Source organism: Tribolium castaneum, chromosome 3, assembly GCF_031307605.1.
Source record: "Tribolium castaneum strain GA2 chromosome 3, icTriCast1.1, whole genome shotgun sequence".
Lineage (NCBI taxonomy): Eukaryota > Metazoa > Arthropoda > Insecta > Coleoptera > Tenebrionidae > Tribolium > Tribolium castaneum.
Genome location: NC_087396.1, coordinates 13,110,130 through 13,128,266, shown reverse-complemented (window position 1 = coordinate 13,128,266; position 18,137 = coordinate 13,110,130). Strand labels below are relative to the sequence as shown.

Sequence of the window (18,137 nt, the reverse complement as noted above, 5' to 3'; positions counted from 1 at the left end):
AGTTCTTTTTGGGAGATAGTTGGCTGAACGCAGCTGCGCATTGACGTTTTGTGAGTGTAACGTGAAAAATGGAGAATTCAAAATACAAAATTGTGAGTAAATTCCGTGTTTTTAGCCGGAAATTTTACAAAATAACTGTTTCAGGTGGCTTGGGGGCCTCCATTTGGTGTACACCTTCAGCCGGGATGGTAAATATCAATATTTTTACTGATCGTCTATTTCATACATTTTTACATTTGTCCTTAAATTAAACTATGCAATATTCCTCCAACTGACGATAAAATATCACAAATCAATAACAATTTCTAAATTCTTTTAACATTAACGAGAATTTATATAATACTTCTTCTTGGGTAACTAGTCTAACTCTGCTACAATTTTATATATGGATGAGATACTTGGATAAATGATTGAAAGTCGTTATTGTCTAAAGTGCAATAAAATGTACAATGTCTTGAATTGTTAGAATGGACCTTTATGTTACTAGAGACCTTGTATATAAAATTGTAGGAGCTCAATGCTCATATAAATAATTTATATTTTTACAAGCACATCATAAAGCACTTAAAACAGGATTGTACTAAAAAGATATGTATCTACGAAAAATAGAATTTGCTAATGCAATCCAATCACATTCTTAGTATTTCTGCTACGGTTCGCTTTACTATTGCTTTACAATTTACAACATTGATTTAATACAACTCTTTTAAATAAATTGACTTTCTTATTACGGTAGTCATAAACAACAATTACATAATTCCAAACTGAATGGCACCGACATTACAAAAGTAAGAAATATTTACAAAAAAATAACAAATAAATAATACCCTCAATTGTAAAAGAAATATTTACAAAACATAACAAATAAATAATGCACATTATTCTATAATCACACGATAAAAGGAATGTTAAAATACTTGTGACTAAGTTGACATTATTTACACTGCAAACGTGAGTTTGGTTAAAATATTTGCTAGAATTATTTATAGTTTTTCCAACTGAGGCAATTTTAAAACTTCTGGAATTTCAATGTCTTCCAAACATATGACGGAAGGATTGAACGGGAATCGGACTGGGAAGTGATACTTTACGTCCATGAGCAGCGTCTGAAACAAATTCATTAAAAACAATGATCAAACTTTTAATCAATTTACTTGTTGTTCCGAAGTGGGATTCCGCTCCTGTAACTTGGCTTTAACTTTGCTAATAAATGACGGGGGCACGTGTTGTTCAAATTCATCTACAGGTTTATACAAATTCAGTATTTTACAAATTTGTAGTGGCGTTAAAGCGCTACACATTTCACACACACTTGCAACGTCTTCTTCGGTTTTACGCGCTTGTAATAAATGGGCCGCTTGAATTATGGGCTGTAAAGTTGACTGGATTGAAGCCTCCTAGAACAGATTTTTAGTAGAGTCAATAAAATCGTAACAAGAAGTTACATCAAGGCCTTTTTCTCGTGTCCACATCTCGAAGTGGGATAAGTTGTGCCGAATTTGGAAACCTTTCGACCAGTGGCACAACTCTTGCCGTAGGAGCAAATTATTGAGACTTGTCGCGCATAAAAAGTAAAATATTTGTTTGAAAATTTGGGAAATTACTTCCGGGTCAACGCCATAGAAACTTAAAATCTGGAACAAATACACACAATAAAACGAATAATTCAAGCAATGTATGTCGTACCTTGTGGTGGTTTGTTAATTCCAGTAAAACCGCGGTCGTTGGTTTTTGGCTGGGTTCAGGGCTTGTCGCTACACTGCTGCTCCTCCCTCTGAAGCCACTAGGTTTATTCCCGCTAATTCCCGGGATTTCCTCGTGCTCCAGAATGGCGGGTATGACAAGTGGTTGGATTTTTTCGGCAAACTTTCGGATCAGTCCCTGGTAAATCCACACAGCAATATCTGAAAGCACTTGTCGATATTCCGATAAATCGAAATTTCGCAAACACTGCTCGTTTTGTTTTGGCGTATTTTTAGCCTGGAAAGCTCGGTCACCGCTGTACTGTTTCATATTGTGCACTAATCTCAAGGTGTTTGAAAGCCATAAAGCCATGGTTTCGAAATCTTCGTGTCGCTTCTTTATCACTTTTTTTACAGAGTTTGTAAACGCGGAGAGCAAGGCTTTCACTTTATCTTCGTCGTTGACGTAATCCGTGTGTCTTATACACATGAAAACTATGTAAGCTGGCAAGCCAGGAAGCAAAGTGACCGCAGTCCTAGGCTTCAAATCTGAAACACAAAAGTGATTTTTTTTTAAATGTAATTTTTTCCAAGTGAATGAATACACTTACCAATAACAAGTTGCCGCATGATCGTATTTTCCTCCCCACTAGAATACGAGAACATGCCTAAATAATCTCTTTCTTTCTTTCTGATCGACGGCAGGGCCCGAGTGTGCTTGTTTACATTCGTTTTGTTAGGTTCGTTGTCGGTAATTTCGTTAAAATTATCGTCCATATCCAGCCCTGCTTCTTTAAGTTTCTTGGCCATTAACTTGATTTGTTTCTTAAGTTTTCGGACTGTCTCGGTCAAAGTATCGTTTTTGTCGTGTAAGTCAAGATTTTCTATAGTTAATCTTGTAATTTCGTGTTGCATAAAAGCTTCGCTTTGTGTTTGTGGCGTGTTGGTGAGATTTGCGGATAAAAGTCGTTGTTGGCGTTCATTATCTTCCCTTAATTTTTCAATCTCTAGCTTGTATTCCCGTTCGTGAGCTTTGTATTTTGATTTCTCGTCTTGTAATTCCAATTCGAGTTGCTTATTGATTGTTTTTTGGGTTTCGTAAGCCAGTGCTAACTCTCCGTCTTCATTAATGTACGCTCCTGCAAACACTATTATGTACAACAATTTTTTAAATAAACAAAACTCACCTAATCGTGCATTTGAGTTCACGAGTGATTTCATGTTGTTAGTCTGGTCGGCCAAGACACTCTTGAGTTGGATTATTTCCTCAGTTTTTCGTTCCAGTTCGCTGTGTAATATTTGCATCTGTTCGTGTATTTTCGAACTGCCAGTTCCTTCAATAATGCTGTTTTGCAGTTCCATCAGTTGCGCCTTTAGGTTGCTGTTAACTAGTTCAAGTTCGGAGATTTTAATGGAATCTCGTGCCGCGTTTTCAGCCTTTTCGGTTCGTGGAGACATGTCCAACTCGTCTAGGCGTTTCTGCATTCGCAGTTTTTCACGCTCAACTTCGGCAAGTTTGTGCTGGAGTTTAAGGACCAAACCGACGTCAACTTTATTGTTTTCGGATTCATGTTTGGTGTCACTGCTACTTGTACTTGGTGTTTGACTATCTACATTTCCTAGAGGAGTAAAATAATAGATAATGAGATAAGATAAGAAACGTGTCAATTTACCTTCACATTTCCAGTCGATATTCTCAAGTTTTTCTCTTTGTGACGACGAAGTTGTGGTCGATCTCACGGAACCGTAACCGTGGTCTTCAGCAATATCGCTGTTGATAACAAAACTGTCAATGCTGCTAAGATCGCTCACATTTCTTCGGTGGGAACTTTGGTTTTGGCTCTGATTGTTCAACTGCTTCTCTAGTTCTTCGCAGTGTTGTTCCAAGCAATGGTACTCTTGTAAAAGCTTCTGGTAGGCTTCCCTATCACTATCTTGCTCATTCAAAATCAACATTTTCTCCTCTTCGAGTCGCACTTTGAGATTTTCTTCGGCTCCCTTCTGGTTCATTTTAACGATCTCGTTGATATTGTCTAGCTCTTTACGCAATTTGTTTGTTTCCTGCGTCCATAAATCACGCTGCTTTTGCGTTTCTTGTCGATATTTCTCATGTTCGTTAATCAAGTCAATTTTTTCGTCCCGTTCCAACTTAAGATCCTCCTTCAATTTATCAATGACTTTGTCTTTCTCAATCAGACGAGCGTTCAAGTTCTTAATTTCAGCCTCATTCGCTTTGAACGCCGTCAATTTATTCCTGAAAAAAAGCATTAGTAATAGTTCGACCCTAATACAAAAATCATTACTTCAGCTCGTTAACTCCGGCCTTATAAGTCATCAATTCCGCGTTTTGTTTCGTAATTTCGTCAATCTTTTGCTGCAAACTGATGATCTTGTTCTCCAAGCCTTTGTTAAGTTTCTTGACGTGTTCGATTGATCTTGCTTCGATTCTGAGTTTCTTGTATAATCTTCTAGCCAAAAAGCGGCGAATCGCAGCTTGGCATATGACGATTTTCCGCTTGTAAGCCAGGGCACTTCTCCGTGCTAAATACCCTCTTACATATCGCTGTATTACCAGAGCTTTGGCGTTGTACCGTAATTGCATGTACCGCCGTCTCGCTAAATACCCTCTGGCATACCTTTGAATGCCAGTCACACAGGCCTTCAGTCTTTGATATTGGACACGTTTCACCCATCCTCGAACATATCTCTGCAAAGTCTTTGCGGCTTTCTCGCGCCGCAAATTTTCGGCCAGTTTTCGGGCCAAATAACCCCGTCCATACCGTTGTATATTGATAGTGCAGCGCTTGATTCGGAGGTACTTTTTCCTCCAAATGAACGCCCGGATTGTTTTTTGCATCATGATGCAACAGGCTTTGAGTTTATCGGCTCTTAATTTCTCCAAATAGGCGACTTGTCCGGCCCGGAAAAAAATCTTAGTTTTCCCGAATTGAAACATATCCTTGTTTTTAATATACTGGTTCAGTATATTCTGGCAAGTGAGCTGCATGTCGTTTCTTTTGATATCTTTAAACTTGCACAAGACTCGGTACCGGTAGAAGAAATCAACGTAAGTCCACCGACTCGGAAACCCGGCTGCCGAAATCCTGATCGTCTCCAACACGCCACAAGCTCGCAGTTGTTGCACCGCCCGTTTCGGGTTATACTCAAACGGTTTTTTCGAATCGTTTGGCTTAATACACCGGACGTAATGCGGGGTTGTGGCGTTCAACGTGGTCATTAGCATATTAAGCGAGTCTCTAAACTGGGACCCCACCGATTTCTTGTGGGTTTTTTGCGAGGTTGGGGCAGGTTTGGCCGAGATCACTTTGAGTTTGGCTCCCGGAACGGCCAATTTTTGAGAATCGTCGCCGAAAAGCCGGCGGACTAGATCGTTTTTGCTCCTTTTCACCACCGAGATTTGCTCCTCGATTACGGTGTCGCGGTTTTTCTCCAGAAAACCGTTGCTTTCGTATTGGACTTTATCGGCAAAGTGATTGATGGTGAAGGCAGAAGTGCCGAAACGCGCCTTGCCGAAGTGGGAATACTTTGCGCACTTTGAGTACAGTTTCTCCGTCCAGGAACTGTCAGTACCTCGCGGCATCTGATTTTTTTATTAGTTTGTCTGGAATTTTTTAAACAACTTACCCGACACTCCTCGTCTAGCAAATCTAAAATCCCTAATTTTGTTTCGATGAGGTCGATGCAGGGTTGGTTGTCGTAGAAATCAATCATTTTCCATTCAATTCCTTCTTTAATGTATTCCTCCTGCTCCAGTTTAAACACGTGGAGGTTGAATTGTTGTTGGAGTTTTTCGTTGGCGTAATTGATACAAAATTGTTCAAAGGAATTGGTTTCGAAGGTTTCGAAACCGTAGATATCGAGGACTCCGATAAATTTATGTCTAGGAATGTCGGATTCTAAAGCTTTGTTTATAACTAACACGATCCAGTTGAACAATTCTGCATAAATGTGTTTTGCTAAAGCATCACGGGCAGCTTGCGCGTCTTCGACGGACATTGGTTTCAGGAAGACCTCTCTCATAGAGACGATTTTTCGGGTACAGAGCCACTGCTGCATTTCTTTTGAATCGATCTCGAGTAATTCCGCTAAGATTTTCAAATGTGAGTCAGTGCCCTACATCAGATTTGATTTTACATAATGCAAGTTTGCGGGAAGTGCTCACCAGTATGCTACAACCCTCCTGGTCTTGTTCGTTTTCCGTGGAAATGATCGATTCAACAAACTTGATATTTCCCAAATGCAAGACGGAGGCTATAATTTTAAACATATCGTCCAGATCCGATTTCTTAAACCCTAAAAGATTCAACGCATAGAGCGTCTCTTCGAAGGTTTGTAAATCGTCGACTCCGTCCACATTTGGACTTTCTCCTTGATTTAAATAATAAAAACTATCTTGGTGAGCGAGATGCAAGTGTGGAAATTGGTCTCTCGCGGAACACAATTGGTAGAAAATATGGTAATTCCGTTCATCGGGAGCCTGAAAGACGACTCGCGATTTTTCCAAGAGGTACGTTCTCATCGACGCTCCGCTAATATGAAATTGCTTATTAAACTGGAGTTCTATAAACTTTCCAAATCGCGAACTGTTATCGTTTCTTGTAGTTTTCGCGTTTCCGATGGCCTATGATTCAAAATGTAAATAACTAGGTTACCACTGTGTTTATCTTTATTACTTCCATGATAGGACTACTAGCTAGGACTTTTTTTTCGACTTGGGTTTCGGTCGCACTTCCTCCTACAGTCGCGAAGTATCTCATTGCGTATTTCGCGGAAACCGTTTTACCGGCTCCGCTTTCTCCTGATACGATTATGCTTTGGTCCCTTTGCTCTCTTTCTAGTTTCGTGTACGCTTCTTCGGCTACGGCGAATATGTGAGGATCTAGGTCACCCATCGCTTGACCTCTATACGTTTGTATGGTGTCGACGTCTAAAAGACACGATGATTGTGTGTGAAACGGTTTTTGCACACAACAGTGAACTGGTGAATTTTGGCCCAAAGACCATGAAAATGTGCCAGCGAGTTGCAATCACCATTGCGGTTAAATTATTCAGACCCAGAGGTCGTCCCGATGTGCTAAATTACTGACATTATACGCGATGGTAGTTTATAATTTATTGGCGTGAAATGGCTTTAAATTTCTTGTGCGAAAAGTTGTCTTGACTCTTGTACGAGACAAAGTGTGATTACAAGTATTTCAAAAATTAACAGGTCAAAGGTGGAGTTGATGAACTGCCATAGAGTCTTAGACCTTTAATGATCCTGCTTGTAAAACAGTCTGAAGAGAGAGTTGTGGCCTTTGGTTCCGCTTTTTTAAATTTAAATCAAACTTGTGACCTTTTTAAAATAATTAATCATCTTAGCAATAAAAATTAACGACATATACGGCCGTGCTTCTGCATACATTATTTTATTTCTAATTTAAATAAAAAAGTAAAGGAAATAAAGTAAACTGCAACAATAGTGCGAGCCAAGACGATTTAATAAATTATTCTTTCTTGTACAACCATGTCTCGTTTATTTTCATTTTTAAATCATTGCTTGTTGGAAGAAATAAGTGGGTATGATACAATATAGTATGGATTACTTGCATAAATTTGTGCACATGCAATACAAGTTATGCATGGCATATGCCAGGCTATAATTTTACTATCCTTGAAAGGCATCGAAAATGCCATCAATCTCTCATGGTTTTTACTAGTTCTGTTTAACAAACAAAATTTTGTAGCAAATTATTACTAACGTTGTTTTAATATCGTTGCGGTGTGTGCTGTTCCATTATTTTTATGTGTAGCTAAAAGATTAAATATCGTCTTACGATATGCACGATTTTTCTAATTTTGCGGTTATTTACTTACTCTCGTGTTTGCACAACATGAGTCATATTATTTATCGCAAATTGTAGGTGTTATCGCGGTGATAATAGCATGATATAAACAATGAGCGTTCGCTAATACCTTGACAATTTTAATTTCGTTATAAAACCGGTATTAAAGTCTATTACTGCAAAATGATTACAGGATGTGAGTAACTAATTTTGGTTCCCACCAGCATTTGACCGTTGGTGTAGTCCTAAATTATACCAATCTAATTGTAAATAGGAATAATCAAAAGATACAAGAAAAACAGATATAATGCCTCTGGTACACCTTAAAGTTTTAATTCCTGTTTCCCACAATTCATCGAGTGAATGTTTCACGAGTCTCAACTTTCAAATTTTTCGTAACATTTTAAGATTCGCGATATAGAAAGTAAAATCCCTATGAATACAATGGACCAAATTACAGAGTCTAGACGTTTTTGTGACATTTTATTTCTTTTAATTTTAATTGCTAATAATTTATTTTGAAGCGGTGGATTTTTACAGGGCGAATTTTTGTCACCTAATAGATAGTTTAAAATGGAGAAAGTCGACGACTTTTTTTAACTTTTGGCAGTTAGGTTGGTAGAAATAGTAAAAATGTGAAAAAATTAGTTCAAAGCTCGCAATTTAATATCGTTTTCACATGCATCGGCATGGATCGTTATAAAAAATTGTTTATTTTAATTAGTACGGTAAGTACGCTGTTTTTTATTCTACTTAATTTCCCAACCTTGATTTTAGTTCACGTGGGTGCAGCCAGTTTACTTTTAATAATAATTCTTTTACTCACTGACAGCGTATCTGATTTTACCTTTAGCCTTTTGGGTTTTAATAGTAGGACGAATAAATACAACTCGTACTAGGTACACGTAGGTTTTTCGATTTAAATTTTAATCAGTTATTTTTTCAAATTGCGTGAATTTGAAGCGACAAAATAAGTCATGCTCTGAATTGTAGTTTGTAGTATTCTTGCGGTTTCTCTGAAGACTCGCAACTTTGTAAATTGTTTGGGTTTTTCCTTCAAAACAAAGGAAACGGTCTTATTAGAATGTCACTTAAGACGTGAGAGGCCTTCTTGTAGTCACTGTTTCATAAGCTCGCAAATAGAAAAAGCATTGTTTGTTTTAATTAGTTGTTGTAATATAACGTCCAAACAAACCCCCACATTGCAGACGTAAAAATCAATATCAACAAACACTCGGTCAATATGCCTTCAGTTATGTGGGTCAATTTTCAATGAAAATAAATTAATAATAAAATTGTGTATGCAACATTGTTTATTTTAAAGTAGCCGTTAAAATCAACAAAGAATCACGGTATATTTATTTTTGTAGTAAACAGAAACTGTTTTTGTAGGTTTGCAAAAATACTGGCACAGATTCGCTAAATTCCATTTAATTAATAAATTCATTACGTATTCACGGACAGAAAAAATCCATTCATGCATATTTGTGTCAGGCAATTAGCACTTTTCCTCGTAACATAACGGTTTTAACAACTCACCATAAATAGGAAGATCATCGTAGGGATTAATTGCCACCAAAACAATCCCACAATAGGTGTAAATGTATCGATTTTGGCAGAACCGTACTTGTAAATTGTAAAGTACGGCGGGCTCGTGTAAGTAGGAGAGGGATGTAAGGTCATTTTCCCCGACTAAAATTGAAGGGTTCCTCAGACAGGGTAAATCCGATTCTGATTTGATCGTAAGGGTTTTCTTTTCGTTGTTTTCTGTTACTACTTCAAGTGACTTTTTGTTCGTTTTGTAGTCTTCTTCAAGTTCAGCGCCTTCCCATACTTTTTCAGGGTGAGGTATCCATACCTTGGCACCCTGAAATTAACACAATAATGTGATGATAAGCTCTAGACAAGATAAATGTTTATGAAGGAATGATTATCGAATGAATCATGGCAAAAATGGGTCTTTGACATCGAAACGGATGCTATCAATCGCCACTGTCAAGCCCTACATTTCGTTATTCCGCCGCAAATTGCATGAAAATGTTCCGTTCGAGCGACAATAATTCAATGTTCTTGAATGCTAAATTGGAAAAACAAACGAGATTACGTTTTACGGAATTTGTTTGAACTTTAGACGGCCAAGTTTGAGGACATAACGGTATTGTAACGAAATGTGTGCTTTCGTCATTGGAAATGTATGAAAGTAAAAAAATGTTTACCAGAGATAACTACAAAAGTGTGACCAAGCCTTAAATTTGCTATCGAGCAAAATAGATATTGCAAAAATAAAAAAGTTCCGTACATGGAAGTGATTTTTACAGTGTTCAACTTTCGATCATGATTTTTATAAAAGTCGCCGCACTCCCAACTGTTCAAAATAACAATATAACCAGTTGTTGGAAGTAATAGGTCGTACTTTCACTCTCAGATTCAGTTTGGTTAATTGGATTGTTATATAGTGCAGTCGGGAAAAAATTAAAAGCTTCATTTGCATGTTCAGTGAGACGAAAATGGCAACGGCAACATTTGTGGCATACCACACACAGGAAACAATAAATTTATGATCTTTTGTTTTTTGTAACAGGAGCAGAATTAATTTTTGTTACGTATTTTCATAATAAATCAATAGAAAATCGGTAACACCTTTTATGCTAAACCAAGGTTAATCGTAACTTAATCTCTAATTTATGAATTGGCGTAATGTTACTTTAGTAAATAAAAAAAAATTGGTGTATTTGCATCCCACGCCTAAATATCATATGTCCATTCAAGCGAAATTGTTTGGATTGTTTTTTCAATGATTATTACCTAAATTTATGGCACCAATTAATTTTCATAATACGCCGTATCCGTTATTGTTTCCACTACATGAATATGTTTCTGATTATTCAAATTAGAAACTAAAATTTGGGTATCTTCTGACTATGGGAAAACGATTTAATTTATCACATTATCATAAGCACTGCGGAAATCAACCCACTCTGACACAAATATTCAAATCCACTTAATTTTTGTCTAATCGCATAGCATAATTTTGATTTATTTTTGCAGTAACCAATAATAAACTTCACCGAAATGTCTCTAGATCCATTAAATTGGTGATAAAAAATCGAATTAAAGTTTAATTAATTTTTCGGAGCGTTAAAAGAGTGTTTACGATGTGAAGAAGACGTAATTATAACTAACGATGATCAAATTATTGATTTAGGTTTAATTGGAGCAATGAGGCCAATATGCCAGTTTTTGTAACTAAGTAGAATTAGATTATTGGAACCAATTAATTAATGAAACGTTACCATTCACTGCATGCATGAGAAAATTCCAAGATCTCAGATCACTCTCACTTTATTGCTGGCAACATCAATGGTCGTGGGTAATTTGAAAAAATGGTTACCTTGGAATAGGGTTAATTTATAGTTTCAAGTTTATCAGGTGTATTAAAGTGAAGTCTTTTTATGAGCTTCAAAAGGTAGTTTAATTATTTTACATCGTTATCGTTTACTTTATTTATATTTTATCAAAAAGTAACTAATTTGTTAAACAAACAGAAGTCTATTTAAGAAACAGCGCATCTTGCTGTAGTGTCACCATTTTATTTTCAAAAAAATAAATTGCAAAGTAATCTATGCCAATTTTACATTACTGTGAAGTATAGTTAGAAATTTATTAGTATTAATTTTTATCAGTTAGAAAACAAAGAGAAATTTTGTCAACGTTTAAGCTTTAAATACACATTCATTCTGATTTATTGTGTTTCAAAATTTCCAAGTAATGCAAAGTAATAAGTAACAGCAATTAATAAATAATTACAACAAATAACTACATCTGATTTTCTCCCTTTTGTGATTTTAAATATTGTTAGGTTGGTTATTATTAGACTAGCAACATCGATCCAAAGGACTAGGACAACAAACTCAGTAGTAACTTCTGACTAAAGATTCTAAAAAAGAAAAGATTGTAATAATTCTATTCTGTAATAATTTTTATGGCATTTAAAAGACCACGTTGAGCCACGTTTCTAATAACCCGCGTTTGAATCAAAAACAATTCGCGATTTTTGTTGAATGCAAAACAAAAGCAGCAATATGTTAGCGATATTTTTCGCGAAAAGAATAATTAACAAAGGTTGAAATAGTAATGTTTCTTATCACTCTTATCATTCCTGTCTATCTTTTGGAAATATCCTCAAACATATTTATTGTAATGGTAACAATCGATCCAAAGGACTAGGACAACAAACTCAGTAGTAACTCTTCATTCAGGATTCTAAAAGGAACAATAGATTCTAGTATTATAGCACTTGATCGCGTAACAATAATAGGTTTCATGGCATTTAAAGGACCGGTTTTGGGCCACGTTTCTGACTCGCGCGTCTGTAAAAACTCCTTATCATGTTACCTGCAAGGTTTTTCGCGATTTTTTAACAAAGATAAATGCGACACGAAATTTTTACCTTTGTATATAGCTCCAAGGTAGTCATTTTGCACCGTTTTCACTGATCTTGTTCATAAATCATCAAAAAAAAAGTAATCAAACGAATAATCCGGAGCCAGCACAACCCGCCAACAAATAGAAAACCCTCTCGTGTATTATAATGGTAGTAAAACACACAACCTGCACCTACACGGCGCACCATGCGCACTAATCACTGCGTGGCTTATTTCGATCACTAGGAGTCATGTGTAAAAGTATGGATTTGGCGATTTGGCGCTCAAAAGAATTGCTAGCGCCCTCTGGGGATCACTAGGAATGAATTCCGGTTAGGTACGGGTGGATGCTACCGGAGTCGAGCCAGACGTGCTCGCAGGTGATGGTAGAGGGCGGCACTTACTTCACCGGAGTTTCCAATGAAAAATATTATTATTTATGGAATTTAATGATGAGCTGCGATGAATTTCCGAAGATTGTTTAATTTTTTAATTACAGAGTATGAAAATGTGCTGTTTTATTGTTTAAGAAAGTTGAAAATCAGGAATATTTACTTTTTGACTACATCAGGACTAATCAGATTCAAAAATGTTCTCTCACTCTAATGTCGTATTCTCACTTGCACACATTTCAAGAATCTCACAGTTACTTCTTTTATTGGATGTGAATTCGTCTAATCTACATGATTGTCTTTATTTATTTTAAAGTTTCTTTCACACATTATGTTGCAGCCTCATTTTGAGCTATTTTAACAAAAAACTTTTTTTCTGAGACCTGTATAGTACTACGAAATACAGTGGAATACGAAATACGACCTGCCTTCTCTGTAAACGTTTTTTTTCTGTATACAAAATTTTTTTTTCTAAATTAAACGCTGAGATTGAACCTCAACGTCTGTTAAATATACTGAGCTCTCTTATTATCTTATTCATCTATTTTTTTAATGAAATAGATGCAACTTTATTTTGTTCCTGAAATGAGTACCAAAACCGAATTTTAATAGAATTAATTGATCTTTATAAAAATGATAGTTAATTTTTGTCGTTTTTGCATTTCAAATAATTAAAAACTGATTCCTTTTTTTGCGGTACGTGTATTTTGTAAAATAGTTGACTGTACTCCTACTTGTACAATGCTACACTAAAATATGGTTAATTTTTGATTTCAAGATCGAAATGTCTACTCATTTGCATTATACATGACTGAAAATTTAAATGTAGATCCCTCTCTTGATTTTTTTCTATAAAACAAAGTAACGTTTTTTCACTCTTCACCGCTAAAGTTCGTAGAAGTCGTGTCATGTTTTAACGGAAATTTTCTGACAGGTCAAAGGTCGATGGCGTATGCCTAATTTTTTATCCTTGTTCTCACCGGAGGGCCAATTAGCATTTATTTATTAATCTTCCGATAATCTTAAACTTTGACTTTTAATATTAATCTCTTATTTTTTTAAATTATTGGGCATGAGAAATGCTTAAATGCCCCTCATTTGACTTGAGCAGCTTTAGCTTATCAATATGTGGGAAAAATGTCAAAATGCTTCCACAAGTAGCACTGTTGTTTTTTTTTCTATGCATAGATTAAAGCTACCAAAAATTGGCGAACATTCCGTTAGAAAAATCTTCATACGAATGAATACATTAGAAACTGGTTATTTTGAAAAAATCTAGCCCCAGGAAAATTTTGCATTTTTTAAGTGTCATGCTAAAGTTTAGGCCTATAATTTCTAAATTACCTCTTCACGAAACGTTAATCATATGCCATCCACGTAGCCGGGTCGAATATTAAAGTAATAAATCAAAATTATTTTAATAATAACCAGCCTCAGGCGTTTCAATTCCATACCCATCTTCGATTTTTGATTATCTTTAATCAGTTAATTATAAGTCTTAGTCCGCAGAAACCGTGTAAATACGGTACAATTCTCTAATTAGCGGTACCCATTAGTCCACACAATTATAATTTTAGCACTCAAGAATCTGGCGATTGTTATTATAATAATTCTTTCATTCACTAGTGCAAAAAAGTATAGAGCCGTTGAACTCGTAACAAATTGTTAGCATTCATCTATCCACGCGGATTTTATTACCATTCAAACCTATTATAATCGCAAATTGATTTGTTATACTGACAAATAAAAGTAGGGTGTAAATGTTACTTCTGGACCAGGATATTTGGCGCCTTAATAACAGGACTAAGAAAAATAAAAAGCTATTTCAGGTATTTTGAAGTTTTTTTAGGGTGCTCTTGAAGTAATCTCGTAAGATTTTGGGTGATTTTCAACGGTTTTGTCGTGTGATCTTTTTCAGGAAATTAGCTAAATTTTTAGGATTCAATCCTGTATTTAATAAAGCGCCAAATGTACTCGTCCAGTGGTAAGATTTTACATCCTAATAATAATTGTTAGTATATTTATGACAGAAAATTATACATTAAAAAAATTCTCATCAGGTGTGTGATTTTATGCTAATGGTTTTTTGTTAAAAAAATTAATAGCGTTTGTGGGGTCCGATAAGCCAATGTAACGGTAAGCATATCCAGTTTTTAATTTGGTATTGTGCCTTGGGCAATTTTGGGAAGATGCGAGTTTGTTTTAACGATTTCCTTTCATATTTGGACAAATCTCTCCAACTAATTAATCAGCGAAATTGCGGACACGCTAAAGAGATAATTTTCCGTCTTAACGTTAAACAGAAGCAGTTGCAATAATTGCACTGATTACAGCGTGTGCTTCACATCCGCTAAAAACAAATGTTAACTGTATGCACTAATAAGTGTAATTTTTCGAGTTGTTTTGTAATTATAAAGTGGCGGATGCATTCCCATTTTCAGTTTCGTTACCGCGCTTTGCGTGCTTCTTTACACGACTGAAGCGATCTCCCACTTAACTGTAATTTTTTAACCAGTTTTTACGGTATAATCGGATGCATCAGACAATTTGTTCAAAATAAATAAACGATAAAGTAACAAAATAAATCAATAATAATTATAATGCGGAGAGATCTTAACATACGATGCGGAACGGTACTTAATTATTTTATTTTCTTCGTGATGGTAATAGGCAATATTTAAGAAAACCGCGTCAGCAATGATGGTATTTATGTAAATGTTTTGTAATTATTTTAACGGTAAGAGAAATTCTCCAAAATCGCGATTGGAAATGTGACGAAACGTTAAATTTTTAATTAAGCGAGATTTCTTCAAAAATGTACGAGAAATGTGATCACGGATCCTAAAAAAACTCGATGGACTGTAATACGTTCAGATTAAATCCAGCCGGATCTGTCACAGTATTAATTTACTGTTCACCGTACGCTCCTGGAACGGCTAACGTTGCTGTAACCGGATATGGGGAAATTTTTCAGCGCTATTTATCTCGTCCTGAGCTTGAAGATTTACCTTTAGAATATGTTTCTATACGTAATCCTTTGTACCTTAATCTCTTATTGTCAAAACGGCGTTTCATTCTGTTTATTTTCACCGGTATCTCTCGATAATTCCACGATTCTCGGATACCTCAACATAAACAAGAAATTCATGACCGCTTAACTTTACGGTGACATACCATCATTAGATGTTATTTGTTCGAAACGTTACATTGCAAGAAGGAATTTGACCTGAAAAGTGTGCTCGATGCTGTTTGGTATTGTTTTCAGATGCTAATTTTTATTTCAATTACTGATTAGAGTGACACTTTTGAATAAACAGAAATAAAGGTTGGTATTGTGTTAATTAAAAGAGAAATAAAGACCAATATTGACACCTGATTGTAATTGTTCTTCTTTCACTGAGAACAGGAATTCTCGGAAATTAATTATTGAACAAATAAGGATTTTGCGAGTTAACGTGACGATCAACTTTTTGTACGAAAATAACGTTAATAATTCATGCTTGATTGCTTGAAATTTTCCTAATTTACTTTTGACGGACAAATAATCCTGTTACAGAAAAATTCCGTTGTGTAATAAAATTCTGGAGGAATTGAGACGTATTGGAAAACACTTAAGAGTTTAAATTTTTATGCTTTTTTCACTCGGTAATAAATGAAAATGGACGAATGAAATGTAACGAGCTTTTTAATTAAAATTGCCTTTCTAAGTTTTAATTTAAAAAATATGGATTCTATCGGATTATAATTGCAAATTGTGTAGTTTGCAGTATGCTGCTTTTGTTGAACTTATCGTTAAACTAATTTTTTATTTTTATCCAAGAACTGTAGTTGTATAATTTTAATGAAATTTAAAGTTAATGAAATTTTGCCAAATAGGTTTTGGATCAAAGTCAGTGTAGTTCTACCTTTAAAAATAAAATGAATACGTATTTAATTTCATCACTCATCAGGCAATGTTTTGTGGGTAGGTAACGAGGAAAATTTAATAATTTTTAATTCAAGAGGAGGTTTTATTTACAGGCAGGAAACTAGGAATTCAGCTATTCTTTTTATTTTTTTGTTGCAGACGATTGTTCCCAATGAAGAAATGAATTTCGTCACAAGGTAAGTACGTTAGGTATCAGTCAAAATCAATACAGATTTAAAAACTTCTCCGGATTCAATCTCCTGATTAATGTTTAGAATTTTGATTTTTACATAAGTACATAGTTCTTAAATTTAAACAGACTTGGAAAACGTATGGAATCTAATTGGGAAAGTACTGGACAGGTTCTAAGTTCCTATAAAGAAAAACTATGCTTCTAGTTTATAAAAACTGAAAATAAAATCTTAAAATTTTTGCAAAGTGTCCCGTCCGTTAAAATGGCTGTTAAACCATTTTCTTTACGAAAAAATAATTAGTACGTTAATACGTCTCTTAAAAATCTGATAATTTTTGTAGAATACAATTTTTTGAAGTTCATTTTAGTTTTCAAGTTATGCAATCTTCTTTAATAGCACCCTACTAAAAATTATGCTTTATAAAAATGAACTTCACCAAAGGAATCTAAAAAATTAAAATTTCGAAAAATCTTATTCTTCAGAAATGACTTGATAATGTACATGTCTATTTTTTCGTGAAGTAAAAAGCCAAAAACCCTTGGTCCTTTTTACCATAACCCTCGATAATGGCTCCCGTTAAAGAAATCAAAAATGAATTCGGTTTTTCTACTTAAACAAACTTTTGTTTACGCCAGTTGCAATCACTGTTATCATTGTTAACAGTGATTCGTGAAAGTGATAGTGAAATCATTAATGGATTAGTGTAACCCATCTGAACTTACCATCAGGTAATTCCTTCATAATACTTCCCACGGGAGGTAACTCAGGTAAGTAAATTATTTACTCAAATGAACTAAGTAGTAACTGCCCTCCATACAAAAAAATCACAGTTTATTTTTAACTCAAAATAATTCGGCAATTTTGTATATCTCACGACGGTTTGCGTGTGGGGATGAGCTTTTTCCACAATGACTTAAAATTCAGTTATAAGTGTGTAAAAAAATAACAATAGCGTCTATAAGAAGACATTACATCTACCACATCTTTGCAAAAATTGTTTCAAATAGCAAACCACACGCAAACCTTCGTGATTTTGTGTATATCTATTTAGACTTTTTGTTACGCGGTTCAAAGTCCGATATCCCAAACTTTTTACATGAATTGCAAATTTTCGCTACTGGTGAATACGTAAATATTTGATTTGATTCGGTTTGTCTCGTCATGGCATTCATGAAAAGATGAACCGTTTCCTTTTTATTTCACCGAATTGAGTGCTCAGGTCAAAAATTTGCGAAAATTTCGTCCAAATACATTCCACTGGCAAAACAGCTCCAGCTAACAATATTTTCTCATCGTGGAGATTTAAAGATCTCGAGTTTGAGCCGACTGAATGTCAGTTGTTTTTTTCCGGATTCGGCCGAAAGTCCGGAAAAAACTCTCTCAATGCCGTCGTTTCCATTCATCTCGTCGTGGAATCGAGCGTCTCGACGTCGCCTCCGGTCGCAGGACGAGACACGCTCCGGGCCGGCGGCGTCGGCCACGTGCAAGAAGAAGGCCGTACCGTTGTTCGCGTTGCATCAGCATCGGCTCAGGAGGAGCAGAAGGTCGACTCTTCTTCGTTGTGAGACCTACTGACGTTGTCCATACACACAGTCCTGTAAGCTAACTGCTCTTGTACCGCTAACCAGCGTTCCGTTAGTCGGCGGTGTGTCAGTGACCTCCGTTGGCTCCTCACCTGGCCCGTAGCCGTTC

The 18,137-nt window shown here is 35.6% G+C and overlaps 2 protein-coding genes across 2 annotated transcripts in view; one reads left to right on the top strand and one right to left on the bottom strand.

Moving 5' to 3' along the window:
- Positions 1 to 144: 144 nt before the first annotated feature.
- The window catches only part of Hr3 (Hormone receptor 3), a 73,819-nt gene continuing 55,826 nt past the window's right edge, over positions 145 to 18,137 (top strand). Inside the window, exons 1-2 of the mRNA XM_064355752.1 lie at positions 145 to 188; positions 16,411 to 16,448. The gene's annotated coding sequence lies outside the window, so the exon portion shown is untranslated. The remainder of the gene's footprint in view (positions 189 to 16,410; positions 16,449 to 18,137) is intronic.
- Positions 202 to 12,174, bottom strand: didum (dilute class unconventional myosin). Its single transcript, XM_008197601.3, has 13 exons — positions 11,979 to 12,174; positions 9,068 to 9,395; positions 6,377 to 6,630; positions 5,866 to 6,324; positions 5,328 to 5,816; positions 3,986 to 5,283; positions 3,356 to 3,936; positions 2,870 to 3,301; positions 2,294 to 2,821; positions 1,687 to 2,231; positions 1,446 to 1,634; positions 1,155 to 1,397; positions 202 to 1,106 (listed from the first exon to the last, which is right to left on the bottom strand). The coding sequence occupies exons 1-13, from the start codon at positions 12,003 to 12,005 to the stop codon at positions 984 to 986; spliced, it is 5,496 nt and encodes a 1,831-aa protein (XP_008195823.1). The 5' UTR covers positions 12,006 to 12,174; the 3' UTR covers positions 202 to 983.

What these genes read in the sequence shown, in the direction of transcription:
- didum (XM_008197601.3), bottom strand. Translation starts at nt 12,005, where the DNA reads ATGACTACCTTGGAGCTATATACAAAG. An exon ending in AGGAGGGTTGTAGCATACTG is followed by an intron (nt 5,817 to 5,865) that starts GTGAGCACTTCC and finishes AATCTGATGTAG; the next exon opens with GGCACTGACTCACATTTGAA. An exon ending in CATGCGGCAACTTGTTATTG is followed by an intron (nt 2,232 to 2,293) that starts GTAAGTGTATTC and finishes TTTGTGTTTCAG; the next exon opens with ATTTGAAGCCTAGGACTGCG.